General features: G+C 42.3%; 1 protein-coding gene across 1 annotated transcript in view; it reads left to right on the forward strand.

The window, feature by feature from the left end:
* MYLK4 (myosin light chain kinase family member 4) overlaps positions 1-15,675 on the forward strand; it is an 85,765-nt gene extending 70,090 nt beyond the window's left edge. Inside the window, exons 10-15 of the mRNA XM_067562590.1 lie at positions 1,333-1,474; positions 4,168-4,238; positions 12,061-12,189; positions 13,075-13,227; positions 13,597-13,675; positions 15,420-15,675. Coding sequence (XP_067418691.1) covers positions 1,333-1,474; positions 4,168-4,238; positions 12,061-12,189; positions 13,075-13,227; positions 13,597-13,675; positions 15,420-15,458 — 613 coding nt within the window. The 3' untranslated portion in view covers positions 15,459-15,675. The remainder of the gene's footprint in view (positions 1-1,332; positions 1,475-4,167; positions 4,239-12,060; positions 12,190-13,074; positions 13,228-13,596; positions 13,676-15,419) is intronic.
* The last annotated feature ends 1,098 nt before the right edge of the window (positions 15,676-16,773 follow it).

Here is a 16,773-nt window from a genome sequence, read left to right on the forward strand (position 1 = left end):
TCCTGAGTAGTCATTCATGAACCTAGTTCAACATTCTCATGATTTAAGGCACTCCTACTCATTACACCATCATTCACACACCACACAGAGAGTGCTTTAGATGAGAGAGCGACAGGATGTAGTTCTCTGTAATTTTCATTAGGTGGTATTGTCTGCCATCCCTGAAAACAGGCGGGGTAAATCTCCAGTTATATGAGGGTAATGCACAGCCGTGTCAGAGAGCAAGGAATTCATGCTGGCTGTATGCCACTGAGGATTACCCTTATATTGAGCTGATCCTCCTGGGAATGGTTAAATTGTCTTGAGGGCCAGAATACAGTGGTGGTGAAGCACAAAGCAGCTGTACAGCACTGTAGAATCTGGTGGAGATTGTCTAGACTCTAGAGGAAGCCAAAACTGGTGTATCATGCACGTGCAGGGGGTTGGTAAAAGGTGCAAGTAATATTGACTTGCACTCTTCTGAGCTTTCTTACACTTAGGGCTTGTCTACATTACAGAGCCTTCACCGGCATAGCTATGCCAGCAGAGCCCCTTTAGTGAGACACAGCATAAACTGGCTAAAAGAGTTTTCCTTCCTGCATAGCTACACCAGCTCCCACAACAACAGTAGCTATGCTGATAAAAGCACTCTTCTGTTGGCATAGTCGCATCTACTCTGGGGGTTTTGCTGGCAGAGCCATGTCAGTTGGGGGCGGGAGATTGGTTTCTTTCACACTCCTAACCATCATAGTGTAGACAAAGCCTTTGACTTGCTTCTGAATTTGGCCTGCATACTTCAGAAATAGGAAATGCTAAAATTCTGCATAAATATCTAGTGTGAAATTGAGGGTGTTTTAGAATTCTGTAAGAAATTTAAAAAAATCTCCCTTGTCAGTTGAGATGGGCCCGACTGGAACCTTGGATTCCAGTCCAGCCAAAATCTGGAGAGGTTTGGAGCTAGATCCAAGAGCCTGATTCTCCATTGCATTATTGCAGCTTTAAGCTGGTGTGATTTCATTGTCACAAAACCATGTTAACACAGCAGAGAATTGGGCTCAAGTCCAAACTTTTAGACTTGGACTCATCTCATATAGTTGGATCCAAGCTGGTAGACTGGATTCAGGCACCCTCAAACATTGCAGAAGTTCAGGTAGGGATGGATCTGGACTTGTTTGCAGGAGGAACCAATCACCCTGGGAATGCTAAGGACATTCAGATCAGTATACAAACTTCACACATTGAGTCCCTCTCACTGTGCTCAGCTGTGAAAGATTCTCAGGAAAATGGTGTTTTGGACCAGTCACCAGTACACCTTCAGCACTAACCTCAAGGCATGAATTTTTCTCTCTGCAGTGTGGATGGAGGAGAACTATTTGACCGAATTATTGATGAAAACTACAGTTTGACAGAGATGGATACCATCTTTTTCATAAAACAGATTTGTGAAGGGATTCGATACATGCATCAGATGTATATTCTTCATTTAGACCTGAAGGTATAGAACAAGATGTATGCTTTATGTAATAACAACTCGGCCTCTACCAGAGAAGTTAATTTCCCTAAATGAGGGCTCCTAAGGCTCTGTAGGTTCCCATGACATAGACAATCTAGGGCCTCATTATGATCTACCTTTATTTTTACCACATTGATTTCTATTAAGCCATTTTGAATTTTACCACTGTAAATGAGATCCGAATCTGGAGAAGATCTCATCAAGCCCTGTGGCTTGAGCTTTCTGAGGATGATTTTACAGCAAGTCAGCCACTGACTACAATATTTTGCACTTCTGTGTGCTCTTTCATCCATGGATCTCAAGGCATTATGCAAACATGAATTAATTCAGCCTCACAATGTCCCTTGACAAAGGTAAAAATCATTATCCCCATTTTACCAATGAGGAAAATGAAACACAAAGTGTTTGCCTAAGTGGCTTTCCCTAGGTCATAAGACAAGTCAAGAGACAATGAAAACCCAGGCTATGTCTACACTGATGGCGGCAAAGTCACCACAATCAGTTCGACTTATCTGGATTGACTGAGTGGTCAGTGAAGACCCGTTCAGTCGATCCAGAAGTAGACGCTATTAATCCACCCCCGCAAGTGGCACAGTGCAGTGAAGACGGCACGCAGAAGAGAACCACAGCAGTCGACGGGAGTTACGCAAGTTCTTTGCGTACTTTGCGTAACTCCCATTGACTGCTGCCAAATCGCAGAGTAAGTGTAGACCAAGCCCTAGTGTCCTACTCTAATGTCTTGACTGCACCGCCTCTCCTGGGCATGAATAGCAACAAAGAAAAGTGTGTTTAGTTACAACTTTTTTTTTAAATGAGGGAAAAAATACATTAAATTAAAAAGCACTGGTAGTATATTGCCTTTGGTCAGTTTAAAACAAGCCCCTACTAGTGTGTGTATTTAAAAAAAAGAAAAGAAAAGCAGATGCTGCAAATTTTGATCTACCAGCATATGTGCAGAGACCGGTTAATTGTAATGGGTTAATTGTCAAGTACAAAACATCAGTACTTGTATATCTAGTGAGGACACACATTTGCAGCAGATCTTTATCCCTCTCCAAGGCCAAGTCTTTTGCTGAATAATAAACTTGTCAGTTATTTCTATTTGAGAGCAGGAATAACAGGGCCCCCACATGGGTGGGAAAGGGTACACTTTACCAGGGCCCAGAGGCCCGGGGGGCCCAGCCCAGGCTGCAATCCCCATGTGTATGTGTGTGGGAGGGGACCCTTGTTACAAGTTTGTACTGGGCCCGAAAAAATTATGCTTGTGACCTGGGAATAAGAGAGGAGAGAGGCATAAATGCCCTTAGATGTATGACTAGCTATAAAACTTACAAATGATCTGCTAGCTTCACAACAAAGAAAAAGGAAACAAAATGTTTGGAAGTTTGTTTTTCTTGATTGGTAATGTGCTTAAAGAACTGGAAGTTAACATCCTGTATCAGCAATGTTCTTAAAAATTGTATAGGTAGGTGACCGAGCACCTGTTTGGATCTCACAGACCCTTGTGTAAGTCTGTTGCAATTCCAGAGCAAGTCCCTTTTTCTTTGTAAATATTCATAGCCTAGAAACCTGCAGTCAAGAAATCTGCACCCTTATTTGACGTTAATTTTTTGGAGTTGTCACAGTTTTGGTGTGACTCAAAATGCAGAAAAAGGAGGCATGCTTACATCCTGAAAGTGCTCAATGGAAATTCTTCCAGGCACATAATGCCTATCAATGGTAATTCTATCCCCTGCTCTTTGCTCATAAATTACTGTCCATGACAAGTGAATCTGTGATAGGAAGGTGTTAAATTGGAAGAATTAATGAGACTCATCAGGGCCAGTGTCTGGGACACAGCAATTCCATCATGAGAAATACGTTTTTAAAAAAATCTGAAATGCAAAATGAATTAGTAACAGTGAAAATGGATAACTAATGTCTTAAGTGGTTAGGGCTGTTTTATTTCAAAGAGGACACCGTCTGCAGCAAGACCAGGGTAGCTATAAAACGGCTGCCAATGAACATAAGGCTGCATTGTCGACATTTATACTTCAAAGACAATGAGCTGGATTCTGCTCTCAGTTCATCAGGTGTAGATCTGGAGTGATTCTATTGATGCTGATGGATTTATGCAAGTAGAACAGAGAGCACAATTTGGCCCCATGAAAATCCAGAAGGATTTACCCTATGAATCCCACCTCTAAATGTCTGAGAAGAGTATAAAGCTGATTTGACTAGCATAATGTATCATCAGGCCATTGCTGCCAGAACACAGTGACCTCAGAAGTCTAGGGCACGAAGATAAACTTCAAAGCACCATAAAATCATTTTTAAAAAGGTCCAATGTCAGCTCATTAAGGGCTGTAAAATCACAATGCCAACATCCTGGAGCCCCGTTTGGAAGCTCCTTCCCCCTCCCACTAATGGATCCTTTCTCTGAATTGCTGCATTATATATCAAACTGAGATGCCCAGCAGAAGAAAAAGCAGTACTGGCACAGTATCCGAAACCTCAGCTGCCACATGATTGCAGGAGGAAATACCCCCAAAGTGAAACCTGCCCAAAGATGAAAGCGCTGAGATATTTATTTTATGCTTTGCAGTGTTTTTAGTTTTGATTCTGCTACAGTTCACTAAAAACCCAGTTTGTCTTTGTCATTTCTCTTAAAAGCGTGTTCTCTTTCCTTCTGACAGCCTGAGAATATCCTGTGCGTGAATCGAACTGCTAATCAAATAAAAATTATTGATTTTGGATTGGCAAGAAGGTATGTACGTGTAATCATACTAATCATAACACATGAATTCAGAAACAATGTCAAGAGTGTTATGCCTCTGCCAGGATGAAGTTGATGCATAATAGTTACCTACTGCCTTTGGAACAAGGATTTGGTGGCTCTTTTAGTGAGGAGCATTCTTAAATTAAACACTTGATAGCTGTAAGGTATATTCACACAAGAGCACAGAGTAAAAAAAATGTTAGTTTAAAACCTGTTTTCTGTTGGTATGTCTAAAGAGGGTTGGCCAGAAAAGACGAGACCAATGGTCCATCTAGTCCAGCGTACTGTCTCCAGAGTTGTCCCCAGTACTAGCTGCTTCAAAGAAAGGTGCAAGAAGCCTGCAGTACGCAGTTATGGAATAACCTCAAGTCCTAATTGTACAGCACGAAGGATTCTTTCTCCAAGAATCAGGCAGCACAAACAATACTGAAGAGGTTTATTCACGATACCGGGAGGTCTGATAAATCAGTTTCAACTTCATGGTGTTACAGTGGTCAATTATATACACTTTCTTATCACTTACATAGTACGTTTTAAATTATCTGTTCACTTACAAATACAGACATCGTCCCATCTGGAGAGAACAACAGTGATAATGGTCGTTACATACATGCAGAAACACTTTTAATCACTCTGCTTACATCAAGGATGCTAGAGTTACACTTGGGGTGGGGGATAGAGTGGAGGAAGAAGGGGAGTCCTTACAGATAGGTGGCAGATGAGACAGAAATTCTAAAAGCAAATGTGCTGTTCTCATTGGAATTAGAATCACTAAGAGGACATCTTGCTTACACTAGCCATTGTCCTTGAGGATCAGGTATGCTCGTTAGCCATTTACATGAGTTTCGACTTACAACTTGTTAGCTGAAAACAAACCTTACAGTTCCCTCCTGTTTGACAAATCGAAATCATAAGTGAGATATGATCAATTATTTAGATACTTTGATATTCATGATCTACTTTAGGATTATACGGAGGAGGTGTTATGGAGGGGGGAGGAAAACGGGGTGGAGGTAAGAGTAGAGAGCATAGTAAAGTTGTTAATCATGTGCTTAAAAGTAACAGCACATACACACAGATGAAAACAGGACAAAAAAAGGAGCAGCAGCAGCAGCTATTTGCAGGACAGTCCACCAGGTGATGAGGCTGTAGGACGGGCCAGAAGTTGAATCTTCCAAGTAGGTTACAATCTGGGTGGAGAGCTGGGCCTTCACACGGCCTTTAGCAGTGTTCTTATGAATGGTGGCAGACACAGAGGCAGCAGCAAGGATCACTTTAGCCAGCAGCTCCTTTGCTATTTGGGATTGCCATACCACCAAGGAAGTGTTGTCATTCCAGTGAAGATGCGGCCGGGCAAATGAATGTCACCCAGAGTGAAGGAGTCTGTAATCTGTAGACACATGGAGGAGTTGACTGGATGCTGTAGTGGTCCGTAGTTGTAATGTGATGCAGTAGTGATAAAACAGCACTGCGTGGCAGACACTTGAACAGCAGTCTCAGCATCCAGGAGAGGAAGGATAGTAACAACCCCAGAAGAAGGAGTATTCAAAGGGCGGAGGGTAGAACAAGAGCAAATAATATAGTCAGCAGTTTCTGTACAACAGTCCGAAGTTGTTATGAGCATGCCGCCACTGGGGGAGGGAGACATAAAGCCAGAAAGTCCTATTTGATAGACAGTGTTGTTAGACACATAACCGATAGATTTAAAATAAAAAGAGGAAGGAAAAACAGGTGGGGATAACAAAAGGGTATGTAAGAAGAAAATCAAAAGAGAGGGTGGAAGAGGTCTCACGGTAGGGGAGAGGCAACAATTAACTGAGCAGATATATTTGCCAAGTTTGCAAGGGCAAAAGAAGAGAGGGTGTGGGAGGGGAGGAAAACCAAGGCATATATTTAACATATTTTCTTTTAACATATTGAACAAATCATGAGCTAACATATCACAAGCACGTCCCTTAGGTTGGGATATAGTCATATTGATTATGATATCGGAGGATTTTTTAATTGCTGTATAGAATCCATCCATGGCTGCATCAATTGCAGGGAAAGAGTATAATAAGCCAGCATTGGTGTATTTTAGGGTCTGGGTAGTCTGGCTTTTAACCTAGGCATTGTAAGATCTATCCGCACTGGCATTAAGCGAGTTTATCATGGAATTTGAGCTTCCACATATTCTTCCAATGTCATCTAGGACGCCTCACTTTTGTCTTTTTACTGCGTGGGTGTGGACAGTATATTGGTGCACTGGTAACTTTAACTGTTCTTGTAGCCATTGTAAAGAATTAGGGTGGTCGAAACATACATTTTGTAATGGTACAGCAAACTGAGACAAATCATATTTAACTTTAACAGAAACCATAATTACATGATGTAGAAGTGTCTTATCGGATCCCAAATGGAGAATACCATCAGGAGTTTGGGGTGGCTGCCACTTGGAGATTTTCCTGTGGAATTGTTGCAGCCTTTTTAGCAGCCTCGTCTACAGCTGCATTTGCAAGAGAAAGGGGGTCACTGTTTCTGGTATGTGCCTTGATCTTAACCCCAGCCAGCTTTTAAGAGGGGTACCAAATGAAGTGAGGTAACCCCTATTAGTCCAAGAATCAAGATGGTCATGAATTACCCCAAATGCATAGCGTCTGTCTGTGTAAATGGTAACAGCCTGGCCTGTGTTAGGCCTGTTTTAGTGCCATTAATTCGGCTATTTGAGCCAAACAGGAAGGCGACAAGGCGGAGGCATGTACCTGACAGGTCGGAAACTGCCCAGCCGGAACAAGGTTGACCGGCGACATGGTACCGAGATCCGTCAACAAACAAAACAAGATCAGAAGAGGATAGTGGTTGTTCAGACACAAGTCAGTCCTGTATAATGGTGTCCTCAGAAAGAGGGCACTGATGAGGTTCCCCTGTTGTTGGCATTAAGGTAGCAGGATTAAGAAGGTTAGAATGTGCAATTGTAATGTGGGGGCTTAGAAGGGTGCATTCCCACTTGGACCATCGCTGCTGATGTGACCTTTGAGAAGCAGCCCCTGTCCAAGATTTTGTGAACTGCATGAGGCACAAAAATTGTAAGGGGGCTCCAGAAACCAAAGGTGAGGAAACAGTAATGGCCCAGGAGGCTGCCTCTACAACTTGAAGACGGTGGTTAAAAGCCAGAGTTACTGGATCAAGGCGGGTGGAATAGTAGGCCACAGGGCAGCGCCTGTCGCCGTGGTTGTGAGTGAGTACAGCAATAGCATGGCCATCCTGTACATGGGTCCAGAGCACGAATGATACTGACGGACGGGGGAATCCAACTGCTGGAGCCGAAAGGAGGTCTGTTTTAAGCTGCGTTAAGCAGTGGTCATGCTCTGGTGACCAAGAGATGGGGTCCCAGGAGGCTAAGGCCCCTTTAAGAAGGTCGTTGAGGGGTTGTGCTAAGGTGGAAAATGATGGGATATATTGTCTACAAAAGTTAAGGAGGCCCATTAACTTACGTAATTCCCAAACTGTTGCCGGCCGCGGGGCTGCAGCAATTGCGATCCGGTGGTCTGAAGTGAGGGCTTTGGAGTCCTGGGAGACAACCCAGATATTGAATCATAGGTAGAACTATCTGAGCTTTCCGAGGGTTGGCCTTTAAACCTGCATCGGCTAAGGCCTGGAGCAGCATTTGAAGGGCATGTAAGTGGTCAGAGACAGTGGAGGAAGCAAGCAATAAATCATCAACATATTGCAAACAAGTAGAATTGGCAGAAGCCCATTCTACCGAAGAGAGGGCCTTTGCCATAACCCGGTGAAAGAGGGTGGGAGAATTATGATGTCCTTGGGGCAGATAAGTCCAGCTAAACTGGGTGGGGCCAAAGGTAAACGCAAACCAGTGTTGTGACCCTGGATGCACGGGGAGGCTCCAAAAGCCATTTGCAATGTCTCACACAGTGAAGATGCAGTAAAAATGATCAAGGCCCAAAAGGGCGACTGATGGGTCAGCTACAATGGGGGCAAGTTTATCTGCATATTGATTAATGGTGCGGTAGCTGATGGTAAGGTGCCAGGAGCCACCAGGTTTTTTTAACTGGCCAGATAGGAGAGTTGGTGGGGGAAGAACAGGGAATAAGTATGCCTCATTGGTGTAAAGAATGAATAATGTCACCTATCACGTTTAAGGCCTCAGGCTTGAGAGTTTATTGTTTGGTAGGTGGGGGAAGTTGACCGGTAACCTGGATGGGAGATGAGCAGGCACCAAGCCACAAGATAACTTGTCCTTAGATGGAAGGAAACCTGGAACATAATTCTTGAAAAGGGTTAGAGCTATTCCAGGTGAGAGTCACAAATTTAGCAGTGGCAATAGAAGAAAGAGACTTGTTTCTGCGAAGGGGAATGGTTTATATGTATCAGACAAAGATATTTTCTTTTGCCTTAACAAGTGGGCTAGTACCTTAATATTCCCAGATATAACCCAATACATTTCATGTTTTAGTGTAGCCAAACTGAGAATTTGCATTTCAGTACATCCAATAACCAAGGCAGTTCTATTTTCCATTTTCATTTGCTGCTTGTGTAATAGTCATGTGATAGTGTTTAATTATTGCCACGTATTTCATATAGCTTTAAGGTTTCCCAACCCTATTTGGACTAAGTCCACATCGATATATATATATTTGTTTACAGTGCTCATTGATTCTCTTCTGCTTAATGTAGTATATACCACACAATGTTAGTAACAAGACAAACAGCACAAAACACAATCTTTGTTGCAATAATAAATTCATGGTGTTGTTCGTCAGCTGTTTTGCTGGCACCCGCTTTTCTTGAAGTTCTGAAAGACAAAAAGAACATTTTCTACCCCCTTTTGGGGGTGGCAGATTATTGCTTAAAATACCTCTTCCTTTTTTTACAAATTCACTTGCTGAGCGCAGGCAAAAGAGGAATTACCTTCATATTTTCCTGTGTCTGGCTGACTTTTCCACAACCATAACTTTTAACATTTAAAGTGTATTCAAAATTCCTTCTATTAAAATCTCAGAAAAACAGAAGTGCAGGGTGTGTGTGTGTGTGTGTGTGTGTGTGTGGGGGGGGGGGGGGGGGGGAGAAGTAACCAATTAGCTTTGTAAGATAATTTTAAGGTACAGGCTAACATCAACATTCTTTAACAGTTTAATCAGGGATTCACAACGACTATGATTGGCAGGTGCTCTGCCCTGCTCCAGGGTCAGTCTTCTTGGGATCTACAATGCCCGCATTACTTGAATACACTTCCCACTTTTGCTTACACTACTTGGCAGCAGGCTCATCTTTACTTTGCACACATTCCACAATCAGTCCCCAGGTACCAGCTCCATTGCCCAGGGCATTTTGAACAGCTTGTTTTTTTTTTCAAATCAGTGCAAGCATGAGTCATATCAACTTCTGATTTAAACTTAACAGAGGCCCAATTGCCATTTTAAAAGGGCCTTGACCCATGAAAGGTCGGGGCATTTAGCTTTAGTCAGGATATGGAGATCCCTAGGATGTAGCGTATATGTTGTAACCATTTGATTTATTTTTTTCCAAAATATCAAGTTTGGGTCTTTGGACTTTAGATCCGGGAGATCCTTTAATAAGCCCCTCATTTCCTCGGTAATGAGAGGAGTATACTTATAGGTATGCTGACCTGTTCTGTTACCTCCCTGTCCCGTCCATTTTTATATTTGTTTTGTGAGCTGTTTCCAATTAATTTCTTTTTGGTTATTTTCATTATCATTGTCTGAACAAAAATCGATGTGATCCTCCTGTTGCAGGATACCATTAATATGATGTGCAGATGAGTTACATTCTTTCATTTTAACCTTTAAAGCACTGTTCTCCGTTTGGAGTTCATTTAATTTATGGTTCAGCTCTGCCTTTTGGCTCTGCACCGATGTGAAAGCCTTTTGAAGTTCCTCTAACTTTTTTACCTTTCTTTCATATTCACAGTAAAGTATCACAACTCCTTTCTCTAGCTTTCCTTTTGTCTGACCGGACCACCACAACAAACGGTCTTTTACACTTACACCGGTCCATCCATCTTTTACCATAGATTTCTGAACCTTTGCATGCTTTTCTTTTAGAAATTCAATGATTTTTCCTCCCGTTGAGGGCATCACTGAAGCACCCTGGGGCAATTCGTACGACATTGTCACCCAGCTTGCTAAAAACCACTTAAATGGTGTTTCAAGGGAATCAGCCAAGCACCTTGTACTCAGCACTACTGAAACACACTCTGGTGCTCAGTACTTGGCGTTGCAGCCTTGATCCCTGTAACCCAGAAACCCTGGCAGTGCAGTGTTCGCTGAAGTGATCCCTGCACCCTGAAAATCCCGACAGTGCAGCCTTCATCGAAGTGATACTTGCACCCTGAAAAAGTGGCCAAAACTACAACCCCAAAACACAATCCCTGTTCAGTCCTCTTGTCTATGTGCCTTACGTGTGGTTCATTTTATAATAAAAAAGGGTGCAAAGAGGTATCTCAGGGAGTCCCAGACCAAGGTGCACGCCAGAGGTGGTAAGTATAAAAGGTACTCACCTCTGTTCTTGGTCATGGGAAGCACTCCGAGGATCCCAGTCACACCCTGCTCGCTGCACCAAATGGTAAAGCACGAAGGATTCTTTCTCCAAGAATCAGGCAGCACAGACAATACTGAAGAGGTTTATTCACGATACCAGGAAGTCTGATAAGTTTCAACTTCATGGTGTTACAGTGGTCAATTACATACACTTTCTTATCGCTTACATAGTACGTTTTAAATTCTTTATCTATTCACTTACAAATACAGACATTGTCCCATCCGGAGAGAACAACAGTCATAATGGTCGTTACATACATGTAGAGACACTTTTAATCACTCTGCTTACATCAAGTATGCTAGGATTACACTCTGGGTGGGGGTAGGGTGGAGGAAGAAGTGGGGGGCCTTACAGACAGGTGGCAGATGAGACAGAAATTCTAAAAGCAAATGTGCTGTTCTCATTGGAATTAGAATCACTAAGAGGACATCTGGCTTCCTGAGCCATCGGGTGCTTACACTAGTCCTTGTCCTTGAGGATCAGGTATGCTCGTTAGCCATTTACATGAGTTTCGACTTACAACTTGTTAGCTGAAAACAGCCTCAGGCCTTACACTATATTAAGATTGGATGTCTTTCTAAGAGAAATGCTCTAGCTCCAGCTCTAGAGAAATTTATGCTCATCATGGGCTTGATGCAGGAGTTATTGGTAGGAATTCTCTGGCCTGTCATGTGCAGAAGGTCAGACTGGATCGTCATAATGGCCCTTTTGGCTACATCTACACTAGACACTACTGGTGGCATGTAGCTGCACACTTCAGGGAAAAGTGCACTGCATCCACACTCTGGTGCGTAGCTATGTGTGTCAGTGAAAGGGGAGGCAGTCAGTGTGTCAGTCTGACAAAGGGGAGGCAGGCATGAGAGAGGCTTTGGCAGGGGGCCCCTTGCGAGAATCTTTTCCTGCTGCTGCTGCAGCCTTTCCCGCACTGGGTGTGGGGGACTGCGTTTGTGCATACACTACATGCCGCTGAAAGAAGTGTGCAGTGTAGACATACCCTATGAATGTGTGAAACCTAAAAGTTTCTTTCTAACCGTGTTACATAGAAATTGTCTCAGACCCTGAAGCATGAAGATTGATAGCCTTTACAACAACTGATTTTAATCCTTACTGTTGTACCTCTGACTGCTCTTGTTTTCCACATAAAAAGTCCAGTCCTTTTTTGAATCCTACAAACATTCTAAGCATCAATGTTAGCTGTTGTACTAGACATTAAATGGGGTATTTATTGGCTGTCCCTGTTTCCATCACCTAGATATAAACCTAGAGAAAAACTTAAAGTGAACTTTGGCACTCCAGAATTCCTCGCTCCTGAAGTTGTGAACTATGACTTTGTCTCCTTTCCCACGGACATGTGGAGCGTAGGAGTCATTGCCTACATGCTGTAAGTAGAATTTGTCTCTGTCTCATGCAAGCTGTCATTGATGTCCACTGTCTGAAGGTTCTTATTAAACTGGAATATTGACCAAAGCTGTATCTGGGTGGCAAATTTATTTGCCCTTCTGAAGTCTTTATTTGGGGAAAACTCCTGTTGACTTCAGTTCTCTCCTGTCATACTGCATATCTCTATTACTTATTCTGTGCATGCAGGTTCCATTGACAACAGTAGGAATTCCACATGCTAAAGTGCAGAATATGCATAGGGTTCCACAACTGAGAGAAGAGAACTGCTTTGCAGATCATAGAGTGATATTTTGCCCTTTAAACGCGCATGATCATTTTTCCTTGGGTGTTTGTTTTATTCAACCCCAACAAAGTTCGAATGATTCAAGACCTAACCCTAATTGCAAAGTGCAATGTGCCGTACATTTCCATTGACTTCTGAGAGTGCTCAGCACCACCTAGGAGATACTCAGTAACTCTCAAGATCAGGCCTTATTGGACAACAACTTGCTGTTAGGGGATAGGAGCACAACTATATGAACAATAAAACAATCCCAGAAAGAATATCAGAAATCAAGAGTAGGAATCACAGAAAAATTAACATAAACTATGGGCATTCAGATAAGTAGACACTGGTAGTGAAGATTTGGGTTATGCTGTAATGCTAGTTAAGCACCGAAACAAGTTAGACAGAGAGGTTGTAGAAACCCTGTCATTGGTGGTTTTTAAGAACAGGTTAGACAAACAACTGTCAAGGATGGTCTTGGTTTACTTAATCCCACCACAGTGGGGGAATGGGGGATGGACTAAATGACTTCTTGAATTCTCTTCCAGCCCTTTATTTCTACAATTCTATATTTTACATATGATATATAATTTACTTTAGGCTCAGTGGATTGTCTCCTTTTCTGGGTGATGATGACAATGAGACTCTCAACAATATCCTGGCTTGTTGCTGGGACTTAGAAAATGAGGAATTTCAAGATGTTTCTGAAGAAGCCAAAGACTTCCTCTCAAAGCTTCTAATCAAGGAAAAAAGGTATTCAAATTCCCATAATTCCATATCTTTGAAATGTACATTTGGTGTCATCACATTACAGAACACCAAAAAGGCTCTGTTACTTGTACTGCGATACTTGATGATTACTGTAGCCATTGTGATTTTGTTATGCCTATGTAGAGTATTATTAAATTCCACAGAGTGCCCTGAGATTACATGAATGCCTTTTCACAGGAGTTAACACTTCCAGTTGCCATTGTTCAGCTGCCATCTAGCACAAAGCATTTTGCAAACTTGAGCATCATGCAATGTCGAAAGGATGGAGAGCACACATCACTAGTGAGGGCATAACTGTTGAATCCTATGGTCCTATACGTATCACTTACTAGAATTCTATTTTTCCTTTAGCTGGAGAATGAGTGCAACTTCAGCCTTAAAACATCCTTGGTTATCAGACCACAAACTTCACTGCAGACTACACAATCAGGTCCCCAAGTTTGAATATTCTTGTTCTTTGCAGATGTGCCAGTGCTTTGTTCTTGTTGCATCAATATTTGTTCTGAGATTTTCTTCTTTTGTACTTGAGTCTGCCCTTCTGCTGAATCACTTGTCGTTGTGATGTGTCTATATTTGTTTGCTTTTGTTTATTTTTTAAGGCTGTCATGTTTCTGTGTGTTCACTGGCTCTTGCATGTCTGTGCGAAGTAGTACTCATGATGTGGTTATTGTATGTTGTGGAGCGAATCATTTGTTAGCAAAATAACAGACAGTTTACAACAAGGCATTAAACATTGATTGTGAAAAGACAAATTCTTTCAGTTTGCAAACAAAAATGGGCAGGTTTTGCTTTAAAAATCACTTCAGGTTCAGTTGGTATCCTGCATGAAATCTTGTTAAATGTCAGTCCTGCCCTTTCCCTCTTGACACCTTCCCACTTCCTAACAGAACCTGGAATTCCTGCTAGGGGACACACCTTCTGGGGACCATACCCACTCCCACTTCAGTGTCTTTGGGGCTGGCCAGCGTAGGGTTAATCTCAATAGGAACATCCCTTACTTTGCTCTAAACATTCCATTTGGCTGAGAGAGGGTCATGTGATTTAAAGGAGCTTTGGGTTATTGCTCTCTTAACTAGTCAGTAGGTTTTGGAGGTTAAAAGCTGTTGGCTGTCTCATCATTGGGTGAAGCTGAGCCATGTGGCTTCATACCCCAAAACAGAAAAGCCTCAGAAGAGAGTACGTGAGGCTGCCATGCATTTAGGATTCCAAAGTTTGAGCATTTTAAATGGAGTCCTAAATTTGTGCAGTATTTGGAGCACAATATATCTATGTTCTTCTGCTTTTCTTTAGGCTGGTTATCGATCTGCAGTGTAAGCAAAAAAAGTCATTCAAAGAGCAAAGAAAACAGCATAAAAAATGAAAGTAAATAAAATGACTGTAACATATTGTCTGAGTATAGGTGTCAATGGTGTCTTCTACTGGACAGAATCAGACCTGCTCAAAATCAGAACTGTCATTAATAAACCATGGGTCTCTTACTGGAGCTCAGCTGGCAGAGCTTTTAAATCAGGAGGATCTGAGTTTTTTCCCTGCTGCTGAAGTTCCCATGCCAGAGCTGGTCAGAAAAAGGAAGAAATTCACAAAAATTTTCTTTGTAATTTTTTTCATTTGCATGGAAATTTTCTGAGCTGCTCTAGAGACAAATGCGCCGTCTCAGGTGGCCATGAGCTTACTACAATACTTAAAAACATTCCCAGGTGCACTGCGAGGTTCCGAACACATTCTGATGGAAAACAAAATTTTAAAGTAAATACAAAGGGATACGAGGAGAGTTCACAATTAAGCACCTGGCACTTTTAGGGGCCCCTCTAGAGTAATATCATGGTCAGTTATGCCACTGTTGATATGGCTGCAGTGAAGCCATGCTGCCAGGGACAGAGGGAGGGAGAAGGCCGGCATAGCGTAGAGCTGTATGAAGCATGGATCTCTTCATGAATGGCTGAATCCTATTGCCCCTTCTATGTTGGGGAAATCCCTATCTCCAGTGGGGACTCTCACAGAGATTTCCTCTCCTCTGACGTCCCTCCTGTGGTTTCTCTGTGCATGCTTGTACTGGTTTAAAAAGCTGGTTTAATAGGCTGGTGGTGCAGTGTTTTGCTATTATATTAAGCACAAGTGTGAAATGATGGAGCTCAACTAACTCTTCCAATAATGTCATTCTTCTTTTTTTCTAGAAGTGCTGCTCAGTGTTTCCAGCACCCATGGCTCAATAACCTTTCCTAGAAAGCTGCCAAGCGGAAGGTTTGTCTCAAGTCCCAGGTTTCTCTTCAGAAATAAACAGTGCAACATCTAGGGAAGATATCAGTGGAACACCAAAAACAGCCACAGTTAATATTGCTGGAAGATTTACTCACCAGCACTCTTTGCACAACCATTTGACAAGCAGTGTGTCATCAAAGCATCAAAATTGTAGGCTTGCTCCATTGATTATACCCATCACAACAGTGTGAAACAGAGGAACAGTAAGAAAAAAATCATAGATTATATATGTAGCTGTACATACAGCAAACTCAGTGAGTGAAATCCTGACTCTATTGAAGTCAATTGTAAAATTCCATTGTTGAAGGCTTTTGGTTTCCTAGATGGTGGTAAGTTTGATTTAAAAAGGGATAGAAATAGGATTGTATAGTAATTTCTTAACAAAGGCTAGGGGCCCAATCCTTAACTGGTGTAATTGGTGTAGCTCCATTGACTTCAATAGGACCAAGCTGATTTACATGAGCTGAGGATCTAGCCTTAAATGAAGTTGTACTGTGTTGCTGAGGAGTCTGTATCAAACAGCACAGTTAAGACAGGACATTTCTGTCTCTTTCCTTTTTCCTGGATCATTATCTTTGCCCTTCCATTAACAAACACTTCATTAGTGGTTCTCAGGCTGGCGAGGTCGCCTCCCCTCAAGGGGTCAGAGAAACAGAAGTCTGCTCTAATTTTCTGTCTCTGGTCTTTGGCTGAAGCACATTCACTCAGCCACTTTGAAATTCACTTGACCACTTTCTCAGATGGCAGAATCTCCCCATACACCACTGCACCAATTCCCACAGCATCTCTTATGAATTACCACAGGCCTCCTTTGAAGCACTGTGGGAACCAGTGCAGATGATTTGGGGACATATCTGAGGCTGACTGGTTGTGGGTCATGGTATGAAGAAAGCTGAGAACCCAGGCATCATCATAACCACATCCTGTTAGCCTTGCACCATGAATAATGACTGAAATACCAAAATAAAAATGGTACTGCTTTTCATGGTGCATGCTAATTTTGTAGGTTGTTACCATCCATCTGTTAAGACCCGGTCTGTAATTGATGTTTGCTTTTGTTTGCCACATGTTTTGTAAAAAAGAGATCATTGTTCAAGGGGGGTGAAAATTTCTCAGTCTATTATGATTCACTGTCACTTGCATTAGACACCTCCTTTCCTGAGCTACCAAAGCCACATGGTTTCTTCATATGTTAATGTAGTCACATCAAATATTGGGGAAGGATGTGTTGGGCCCTCCCTGTTCTTTATTCTCAGCACTGACCCTCAC

Source organism: Emydura macquarii, unplaced genomic scaffold, assembly GCF_026122565.2.
Source record: "Emydura macquarii macquarii isolate MOO-44397 ecotype Brisbane River unplaced genomic scaffold, CSIRO-AGI_Emac_v2 contig_2452, whole genome shotgun sequence".
NCBI lineage: Eukaryota > Metazoa > Chordata > Testudines > Chelidae > Emydura > Emydura macquarii.